Genomic DNA, 11,880 nt, shown 5'->3' on the forward strand with positions numbered 1-11,880 from the left:
AAGGCTCAAGGATATGTGAAAAAGTTGTAAACTTTAAAAACATATGTTGTATGAACTTATTTTCTTTTGGACCGACTTGCACACATATATTCATATCTTAGCTTCTTCTTGCCAAACATTAGAGATCAATGTTGAAACGCTTCTCTAGGGCAAAAGAAAGTAAGGGTGAGTAAAAGTGGTAAAATGACTAAAATGCTCTCGTATGCCTTACACATGAAGGAAGGGTTAACAGGAAAAGATACAGTGTCAAAGAACAAGGACCAACCTTGCAACATTTGCCTAGTTGGACCAACAATGCAATGAGACAAAACATAAATGACCAAACATGTAAATTTGTCTAATAATGCTTGTTAATATTGCTTTTGTTTAATATAATGTTCGCAATTTTGGATAGCAAACAAGTTTTTTTTTAGAATTGAAGTTTAATTATGTAAAGTCTCGGATGCATATATAAAAAACATCTAAAACGAAATGCACAAGAAAGATAAACTATGAAAATTGAAAAAGAGCAAAAGGCATAACATAAACATAAACATGATGGATGAATGCATGACATGACTTAGAGAATTGAGAGAATTGAGAATTGAATCTTTTACATAACACAAGACAAGTAGTAAAACTTAGTCTTCTCTCCTTTCCTTAATCCTTATACAATTGTGTGTCCATTTGACAAGCTACTTGAGTTACTCACTCTTTCCCAAAATCAGCATTGTAATGAGCACTTGATTCAAGCTTCTTAGCCTCATTCAGTTTACGTACAGCCTAATAATAGATTTTCCAAAAACAAACAATAATATTATATTATATTATAACATCAATAATAAAATAAAAAAAGATTATTAATTGATTATATTTACCTTCATGAAATCTTCATGGATAACATAATCACGTTCCGCACGAATTGCAGACATCCCGGCTTCAGTGCACACATTACGAAGATCCGCCCCATTAAACCCCTACACAAAATCAAAATATATCATTAAACAAATTTTCTTTTCTCAAAAAAAAAAAAAAACATAGATAAAAATAATAATAATAACAAGGGAAAAACAACCTCAGCAAGTTTGACAACAGCCTCATAATCGATTTCGCCATGTTTAGCAATGCCAGCAGCATGAATTTTGAGGATTTCCATTCTTGATTGCTCATTTGGAAGTGGAATCTCTATTTTCCTGTCTAATCGACCCGGACGAAGAAGAGCCGGATCAAGAACATCCGGTCTGTTTGTCGCCATAATCATTTTCACCTAAAAAATCACATCTAATTAAATAACAAATTGGAATTCAAAAGAAAACATTTTGTTATTTTTTTACAAACCTTTCCAAGCTGATCAAATCCATCAAGCTGATTCAGCAACTCCATCAGTGTTCTCTGAATCTCCCGATCAGCACTGGTTCCCTCACTAAAACGACGCCCACCAATCGCATCAATTTCATCCATAAATATAATGCACGGCTGCAACAACAACAAATAAAAAATAAATATTCATATAACAACTATTTACAAAATTCAACAACAAAGTAAAAGTCAAAAGTTTTAGTACTTGGTGATCACGTGCATAGCTGAACATCTCCCTGATCAATCTTGCACTCTCTCCAATGTACTTATCAATAATCGCACTTGATACGACCTATTCAAAATTCCATTCCCCATGGGTCATTAAAATAATTCATTTTCAAGAAAACATAAAACTAAATAATAATAAAAAAAAATACCTTCAAGAAATTAGCATCTATGTTGCTAGCAATTGCTCTAGCTAGTAAGGTCTTTCCAGTTCCAGGAGGTCCATACAGAAGAACACCCTAAGCACAACCAATACATTTGTAAAATCCCAAATATATATATGGAATATAGACTTTGTTAAATTTATTATATACACAAAAAATTGCAGGAATTTTGAAGTGATTAATAATATAATATGTACCTTGGGAGGTTTGATGCCAACCCTAACAAAAAGCTCAGGATTCATGAGAGGCAATTCTATAGATTCCCTAAGTTCACGAATCTGATCTGATAGCCCTCCAACAGCAGAGTAACTAACATTCCCAGGATCTTCATGAAGCATGTTATAAACAACTGGATCAACCTACACAGATATGGTATAGTCAAAACATGTGAAAAAAAGGTTATTATTATTATTTATTTTTTTTAAAGTTGTTTAGAATATACTAACTTCACGGGGGAGTGCTCGCATAATAGTGAGAGTTGTCATATCAAGAACCACTCTAGTGCCAGCTGTCAGTTTTTCCTTGTCCACTTTACTTCGACACCCAACTACATACCTTGGACCACTACTGGCTTTAACTATCACTGTAATATTATAAAACTTTATAAGTTTAAAGAGAAATTAAATGTTGTAATGAAATTATGAAAATGAAAGAGAAATACATCGTTCGTTGTCCAGAGGCCTGAGAACTTCGCCTATAATCTGTCCAACACTCTGAAGAGATTTCAAATCATCTTCTGTTTTCGCATAGTCTTTCTTTGTACTACGCAGAGTCTCTCTCACTGCAAACATCAAATTTTGTTGTTCTTGTTAAGATGGCATTTCAAACTCAATTAGAAGTTAGAACAAATCAATTATATGACAGTATAAAGTATCCAAGAAATCTTCAAAGACATAAACTAATGACAAATGGTTAATAGAAGGGAAACTATCAGTCTATAACCACACACCACTCACAAAAGTAAAGTGCAAAAGTTAATATCAAATAACTACAGGTAAAGGGTACCTAGAAATGATTCCCATAAATAAGCTTAACCACAAATGTCATAGATACCAGTCTACATAGACAACCGATCAGCAAGTAAGGTGGTTAAAACACCAAAATGGCCGAACCCAAGTACCAATTGTCACATATATATATACTTAAAAAGTCCATGTTTCTGGGGTTAACTACAAGTTCTTCTATGAACAACCTCCAAAACCTATTATTTCTCCATCAAACTCCTCCTGGATAAGGTCCGACAATAGAGCTTGATCAAGAACACACACAAGAGAAAGCATTAAGACAGATAATTTATGCTACAACTAGGGTTAATCATTAATAAAAGATTAGCAAAAGCATTAAATCTATATGGACCACCTAGATCCTACAAGGCTACACAACTAGATAACTAGATGCTTACATTCAACAAACTCGCCAATTTTCTGCAACACTAATGTCAAATTTTCATAATTTATACAACCATTGGCATAGTGAACTCTTCCATTTTAATAGCTTGTCACGCCACATTAATAAACTTCCAAAAATCAGCATAGAAACAACTAATTTTAAAATCAAGAAAGCATACGATTAGGTCTGTATATGTAAATTATATACGCACACTTACGCAGATTAAGTACACCAACGAACAAGTAAAACTACATCATTCCTAGTGAGCCAGATAAGGCATAACCATAGTAACAGAAACATTTAGTCTTTTATAAAAATGAACTTAGAGGATCTGACCTCCTCGAACTCGAGAATCGAGCTCTTTGTGTTGAAGCATCTTTTTCCGGTACTCGGTAACGGCACCACGGCGACGAACGGCATCTTCGCCCTCACTCGTCATCGGAAAATCGCAGCTGGTGGATCTATGTGCTAGTACCGATTGATCTAATCGATTCAAAAAGATAATCGGTGAAGATAATTTCCGACTTGTTGAACAAGAAAAGAACCAATTTTGGGCATCCCCAAATCCATGGCCTCGAATGGCTCTATTATATACTCAATATCTCAAATCCTCAATTTAGTTTGATTGGGCCCATAGTTATTTGGGCCTATTTTTCAAGAATTTATATTCAATTATATTTGGGCCTGACCCATGGCAAACGACTATACGAGTTATGATAATCGACAAGTGACGATAGTTGAAAATTTGCACTTACATCCCACGAAAATTAAAAGTTAGTACAATGCTAAATCGCAATATATATCAAACATTTTACTTTATCTTTGATGTACGCACAAGCACACTAAATAGACACACAGAGATTCAACATTTATTTTGTTCATAACAAGGTTGTACTTGATTGCATTTATTTTGTTCGTAACAAGGTTGTACTTGATTTTGATTATGTTCACGTGATTCACATTTCCTCAAGCTCCCAATAAGCATACATCCTTACGAATGGGTTATCGACTTCTCTATTTACTGATTTTCAAATCCATCTTGAGTGTTTAAAAGCCTCCTAAAAACTCTTTTTCCTTCTCCTATCTTTTCTAAACTTGTAACCCTAATTCTCCTTCTAGCCGTCGACCATCATTCCTTCTCTGTAGCTTATGACTAACTCGGCTTCAACATCCACTATTTCATCTGAGAAACCATATGTCATAACCCATAACCAATATTCGCTCATCGATTCCTTTGATCATTGATCACGAGCGATTTAATTATGATGCCCGACGAAAACTTTTCTACGCCCAATCAATTATGGTGTGATTGACCGCCTTAAAGACCATATAACAAAGCACATATTGTTACTAACGAGCAAGAATGTACCCAAACTGATTTCATTTTCAATACTTGGATTTATGATACTATCTTTCAGTCCCTATTTCATATGATCTTGAAACACAACATCACTGCTTCTTACGTTTAGACATGTCTTGAGACGTTTCACGATAATAAAGGAGCTAAATATGTTTACATTGAGGGTGAAATCAAAACTATCTCGTTTGGTGATTCTTCCAATACTACACAAGAATCAGGATGGTCACGTATTTATTGCACAACATAGATTTCACGGTTTCGAAGAAAACTTTGGTAATGTTAACAATCAATGACTTATCTCCAAAATTTGGTTATGTTGTGAGCCTCATTCATCACAAATTGTTATTGCTTACTTTCATTGAGACATGATCAAAGCTTTTCCTCGATAAGCAAAGAATAAATCAGCTTCGAAGCTTCCACTCATCTCATTCAGATCATTTACGTAGTTTGCATTTTCCCTTAATCAAGGACCATTGATGTAATTTATATTTTTCTTAAACATTGACGATTTCTTAAAAAAGAATTTTTGTGGGTAATTTGGAATTTTTTAAACATTTTCCATTTAACTAAATGATAATGTACTTTCATAACCTTCCTATTTCATCATTATACTTTAAAAAGGTACTTTCAACATTGTGTATGTATTAAAAAACTAGTTGTGAGACTCATGTATTACATGAGTTAATTAAAAAAAATTATATATAAAAGTCTAAATATTTGAGAACTTTAAATTTATAAGAAAATAAGAAAAATAATGAATTATTAAAATTGAAATGTTTTATTTTATATTTTAAATTTAAACAACTAATTTAAATAATTAAACAAAATAAAATAATGACCTTTAATTTGGGAATTTTGAAATAAAAAGGTAAGTCCATTAATGAAATTGATATATATTTATTACTACATTTATTGTAATTATTATATTAAAATATTATGTGGAATTTAATAAAATAAAAAAATTATAAAATAACACGTGGAAAAAAATTAATTCAAAATGACCAAAAAATGACATTTGGCAAATTGAATGAGAATATGACATGTGGCAAAAAAAAGCATTCATTTATTAGAGTACTACTTTATAACCCGTGGGAACCACGGTTATAAAATTAATTAAACTTTCATATAAAAAGTAAAAACTCAAAATTATTAATCAATTATTTTAAATAAATTATTGATTAAGAGATATTTTTATTAGTTATGTAAAATTATAATCGTTGATTCAAATAAATATGTGAAATTAATTTTCAATATATATATTAGACATTTTATAATTGTGGATTAATGAAAACAATAATATAAAATTTAAAATGGAGAATAAATATATTGACAATTAGCATCACATTAATGAGGAGTTAGGAGGTCTAATAAATTTAAATGTAACACCCCGTTTTGAAAAGTACTTCGATTGCGGGTTTGGAGGCCCAGGGTATAAGCGATTCGGTCTTTTATGGGTCTCAGGTTTTATTCGAAATGTTTTAAGGCTCGGGTTTTATTAATGAGGAGCGTAGGGATTCTCGCCACCTTTTCGTGGGTATAAAGTTCGTCGGAAACGGACTTAGAACGAAGGAGTTATAGCACTTTGAAGTTATTGGCAATATTGGTGCTTAATGGAGAAAGATGGAAAGAAAGGACCATGCATGCAAGGTGGCCTGCGCAAGAGTACGCCAAGCGTAGCTGGGGTACGCCCAACGTATAAAGGAAAATGATCGCGGGTGCGGAGGGGCATACGCCCAACGTACGCTCAGAGTTCTCAAACCCTAATTTTAGGGTTGAGCCCTATATAAAGAACCTTATGTCTCGAAGGCCAGCCTCCATTTCCACCCTAAAGGAGCCACTACAAACCCTAATCAATATTTGAGTGTTCTTGGAGCTTAGAAGATCACTAGAGAAGCATCTTGGTGTTGTGGATCCATTTTCCAAACAAGAAAGGAACAAGGAAAGGTGGTGGTTCAAAGGAGAGTTTGCAGATCTGGGATTGTTGCTTCATTTCTAGCCATTTCAAGGTATAAAGATCTAAACTTGGTGATTATCTTCTTAGATCTCTTAGATTGAGTTTTTGGACCATTTTGGTCCAAAGATTGAAGCTTTATGGTTCAATCCGATTTCTAGGACTTGGAGTTGCTACTCTCTGTTCTATATGAGTCCCTGAGGCAGAAAGTTGCCATCTTGAATGTCTTATTGGGTTCATGCATGAGTTAAGAGCATTTCCATGAGGATGGAATATCATTTTTGGAGTTTGGAATTGATTGGGGCATGCAAAGTCACCAAGTCAGTGACTTTATGGATTAATACGTAGAAAAGGACTTGGATATGTGTTTGTATCTTCTAGAGTAGAGCATTAAGCACTTAATGGGAAAGTGACTTAACAGGGGGAGTACGCTGAGCGTACATGCAGGTACACCCAACGTAAACACCATTTGGCTAGTACACTTAGCGTACACAGGAGTACGCCCAACGTACTCATCAGATTTGGGTTTGGCTTGTTTTGGGCCTCGGTTTGGGCCATGCAAGGGATTTTGGTTCTTTGGGCCTTAGTGGGGCATCAGAAGTCAGATATTGTGGGCCAAGAAGATGTTTGGGCTTAGGGTAAGGCCCATTATAGAGTTTGGGGCCAATCTGGCAAATTGGGCCATTAGTGGGCCACTAGTGGGCGCGGGAAGCCTACCTAGTGTTGGGCCTTTTTATGTTATGGTTTTGGGTCTAGATATGGACCAAGTTGGACTAGGGGGTAAAATGGTCATAATCGATTTGGACTAAGTGATATTTCGGTATTGGTAGCTCGGGGAGCCGAAGGAGCAGTAGTTCGGGGATTGCCAGCTAGCAGCCAGAGGAGTATCAGCAGATCTTCAGCAGTGCGAGGTGAGTTACCTTCCAGTAGGAGTGGGTCTACGGCCACAATGTCGGCCCACTAGTAGGAGTTGTTTGTTAGATGATTGTATTTGTGATAATTATGTGGTGTGTTGTTATCTGATATGCTTTATGTGCTAGGGTGTTATGACATATATGTTAGTAGTGGTAGGGGTGATATAGTCCCTAGTTACCGGTTGAAAGATACCGAAAGGGTAGATAGTACCCACGCATGCCTAGCAGTATGATCATGATATGTTATTATGTGATAGTGGTAGGGGTGAAATAGTCCCCGATTACCGGTTGAAAGATACCGAAGGCAGTTACCGGTTGAAAGATACCGAAGGGGTAGACAGAGCCCATGCATGATATGTTATAATGTGATCAGTATGTTTATGATATGTTATTATGTGATAGTGGTAGGGGGTGAGATAGTCCCCGGTTACCGGTTGAAAGATGTCGAAGGGGAGGTTAGCTCCCGGTTACCGGTTGAAAGATACCGAAGGGGAGGTTAGTTCCCGGATACGGGTTGAAAGATACTGAATGGGAGGTTAGTTCCCGGATACCGGTTGAAATATACCGAAGGGGAGGTTAGTTCCCGGATATCGGTTGAAAGATACCGAAGGGGAGGTTAGTTCCCGGCTACTGGTTGAAAGATATCGAAGGGGAGGTTAGTCCTCGGATACCGGTTGAAAGATACCGAATGGGAGGTTAGTTCCCGGTTACCGGTTGAAAGATACCGAAGGGGGGACCCACTGCCAGTTATGTCAGGCAGATACCGGTTGAAAGATATCGAAGATCAGGCATTAGGTGGTATGTGGTATGATGGGGAACTCACTAAGTTTCGTGCTTGCGGTTTTCAGTTTTGGTTTCAGGTACTTCAAGTAGCGGAGGGAAGAGCTCGGGATGACTTCATCGCACACACCATGATGTTTTAGCCTGGGATAATTTACTCTGATATGATATGTTTATACATGATACTCTGATTAAATATGTTTTGAACGAATGGTTCGACAACTATGGTTTTTATTATAGTTTTTAAAATGAAATTTTTGGACATGATTTTTGGGACGTTACATTAAAATAGACAATTAATAGATTGACAAGTAGCATCACATTAATTAAGAGGTCTAATATGATGACACATGGCAAAAGAACTACTCTTTTATTAGTATAGGGAGACTAGTTGTGCGACCCATTTATTACATGTGTTAATTTAAAAAAAAAGTTAAATATAAATGTCAAAAATTTGAGACCTTTTAATTTATAAGAAAATAAGAAAAATAATGAATTATTATAATGAAAATGTTTTTTATCTTTTAAATTTAAATAAACAATTTAAATAAATAAAAGAAATTAATGAGTTTTCATTTTGGGAATTTTGAAATTAAAAAGTAAGTTTATTAATGAAATTGATTTCTATTTATCACTACATTTATTACAATTATTACATTAAAATATTATGTGGAATTTAATAAAATAGAAAAATAATAAAATGACATGTGGAAAAAGAGTTAATTTAAAATAACTACAAAAGAATATTTTGCAAATTAAATGAGAGTATGACAAGTGTAAAAAAAACCTTCATTTATTAGAGAGGATAATACAAATATAGTATCTATTACAAAAATAGAAATACTTTATTTGAAAAAAAATATTAGAAATTAACCCTAAAATAATGATGTATTGTACACTACTAAAATTGACATAAATGGATCCTGTTACTATTTATTTGAAAAAAAAGGTTAAATAACTCATTAAAATACTCTTTCCTAAATTAAAAAGAAAAATATATCACAATTTTTATAAAAGAGCCCATGTATGTCCTTTTTTAAATAAGATTTTGTTTTGTAAATTTTATTAAGTTGTGCGTTTTACTCTGTACAAAGAGATTTTTCAAATGAAAGAGCAACATTTAGTTTATTAAATTATTTAATATTTATGACTTGAACCTCTACGGAATAGTTAATATAACATACATCAAAAAAGAATTTACATTAAACACACTGATAACCCAATTTCAACCACAACTTCGTGTAGACCATATTCACCTACACTCTTATAAAAAAACACATGTATCTAATAAAATCACACTTCAAAAAAATACTAATAAAACCACATTCTAAATACTCAATAAGTATTTCCCAACACATGTACCAACAACATAATAGCTACACAAAATAAAAACTAGATGCAAGTCTACTCCAAATCGACGACTATAGACTTACACCCATGAAAACGTCATTTCCCTTACATAAATAGAAACGAAACCACCATCTACACCAATTAAAACCATAGTTAGGTAATGATAATATCCAAAAAAGGCATATTAATTGCATCTATAGAAAACTTAAATATCCTAATACCAATTACAAATCGTAATTATGAACTCCTAGGGATACACAACCACCGCTTCATGTATATTCAGATTCCGACACCACCACTTGTATTTAACAGAAAACCAGTCACCTTCTACCTCTGTACAATCAACATGAGTCGACAAACATAAAAAACACCATCCAACAAAACCAAGATGATGACTATGTGAAGGGTGACCGTCTAAAGGAAAGCATGAAAACAACCCTTCAAAATCTGATCCATCAAAATGAGATGGATAAGAATCTTCTCACTATTGCCTACAACAAATTGCATCAACAAAACCATATCAAAGAAGAAATCACAAACAAACTAACCTCTCTATCCCTTCACTTCCAATCACTCACCCATAAAGAATTATCACACTCTCGAGATGCATACATCAACGTTATGAAGTCACTACGCTTATACATACGACTCACTGACATGTTAACCAAAACTATGAAGAAATGTTGCATACTGTGATCAACGACAAATGAATGTTTGTAACGTCCCAATTTTTAACCAAAAAATTTCATTTTTATTTATTAAAATATATTATAGTTATAATTACATTATGTGGAAACATGTTACGAATGCGCGTATGTACAGTCGTACATTTCCCTTCTCACGAAGTACCTGAAAAACATTTATAACAAATGGGTAATCACTAGGCTTAATGAGTTCCCCAAAATACAATATAGCATAATACATATACAATGCATACACATAATATAAAGCATAGTAAGTGTAGTCTGACTTATAATCGGGATTTGCGTTGGCAGAACTTCGACCCGAGAGCTTCTAGTTCTTGAGCCCTATGATGCTCCAGAATTTCACTAAAAATGAAACTTTCTAAGCTCCTGAAAAACTCCAGAAATCAGACTCAAATAACCAGAGAGAGAAGTGAGAATGGTGTGGAGGGAAAGAACGGGATATGCAGCCTATTTATAGCCAAATTCCGGACGCGCGCCGTGCACATGGCTGCGGGTGCTGATGTGGCATCGTATGGGTGGTGACACGTGGCGAAACGTTGGTGGACTGTCAGGGCACCCGCACACCTTTTCGATGTGCGCGCCTGCGCGTGGGATTTTGGCAGAGTGATTGAGTGTTTTCTTCAACAATCCCGCGTGGATGAGTGATTTAGTGATCCGTCATTCGAATTTTCATCCTTGTGTTTTGTAGCTTTGGTAAAGCGAGCTTCTTGTAAAAAGAATATGACATTAAATTGATACTATCCCCCGAATCGGCTAAAGCATTTATTAAAGTAGAATTGCCAAATTCACAAGGCATAGCTAACCGGCCCAGATATATCATTTTAATTAGCTACGCATCAATGATTGCCATATAACACAACTCATTTTGCACGATGGTAGATGCTTTATCCAATTCTTTTCGGTTAGTCATCACATACTTAACAAATTTAGGAAGCTTAACCATGGATTGGAGGAATGGAGCGTTGATCAAGAGGGATAACACTTGTTCCATGAATTTCTTCTGGTCCGACTCCAAATAATTTTTGAGGGCTTGAGATGGATATGGCAGAGGCAGCTGGTATGGTTTAAAAAAGAATGATTTTCATTCTTCAATGGCCATGACATGCCCTCGTGGTCGCCAAGTCGTGGGCACTAGGCAGATGATTTTTCTTTTTCTGCTCCGGGCTTCTCTTCTTCCATATGTGGATCGGGTTGTTCGGTATCCGTATCATACATCATAAATGGCTTAGAACTACCATACTATTCAATAAATATCGCCATAACATGAGGATGTCGTTTTGGATCGGGATTCTTGGGTGGTAACCACTCGTTAACAAGTGTTGTTAATTGCCCAAGTTGAATCTCAATGTTCTTAATGGCAGCCTGTTGATTTCTTATCGTAGCATCAGTTGCGTCAAGCCTCTTCTCAGAAACCGTTTGCAAAGCGTGCAAGCATCGATTCAAACTCATATTTGTTATCAGATTGTGGTTGTTCTTTTTTATAGAGGCCTCGACCGGCTTGCCTACGATTTCAGTGACTGAGTTGCAATTTTGTGGCCCGTCTACGATTTTGTTGCTTAGTAGCCCAATATATATATATATATATATATATATATATATATATATATATATATATCATTATATCTTACTATATTATTATACAAACCTTACTATTTCTAAAAATAGATTTAATACGTCCAAATTATTAAGCTAATAGTACAAA

General features: G+C 34.8%; 1 protein-coding gene across 1 annotated transcript; it reads right to left on the minus strand.

The window, feature by feature from the left end:
- Positions 1–498: 498 nt before the first annotated feature.
- On the minus strand, positions 499–3,690 carry LOC145115725 (26S proteasome regulatory subunit S10B homolog B-like). The gene is made up of 10 exons (XM_079052079.1): positions 3,453–3,690; positions 2,389–2,508; positions 2,174–2,310; positions 1,925–2,086; positions 1,716–1,802; positions 1,544–1,630; positions 1,318–1,455; positions 1,055–1,246; positions 858–956; positions 499–762 (listed from the first exon to the last, which is right to left on the minus strand). Exons 1-10 carry the CDS (start codon positions 3,553–3,555, stop codon positions 688–690), a joined length of 1,200 nt encoding a protein of 399 aa, XP_078908205.1. The 5' UTR covers positions 3,556–3,690; the 3' UTR covers positions 499–687.
- Positions 3,691–11,880: the final 8,190 nt, after the last annotated feature.

The sequence above is a fragment of the Lactuca virosa genome, chromosome 5, assembly GCF_052849685.1.
Source record: "Lactuca virosa cultivar CGN04683 chromosome 5, Lactuca_virosa_CGN04683_v6, whole genome shotgun sequence".
Taxonomy (NCBI): Eukaryota; Viridiplantae; Streptophyta; class Magnoliopsida; order Asterales; family Asteraceae; genus Lactuca; species Lactuca virosa.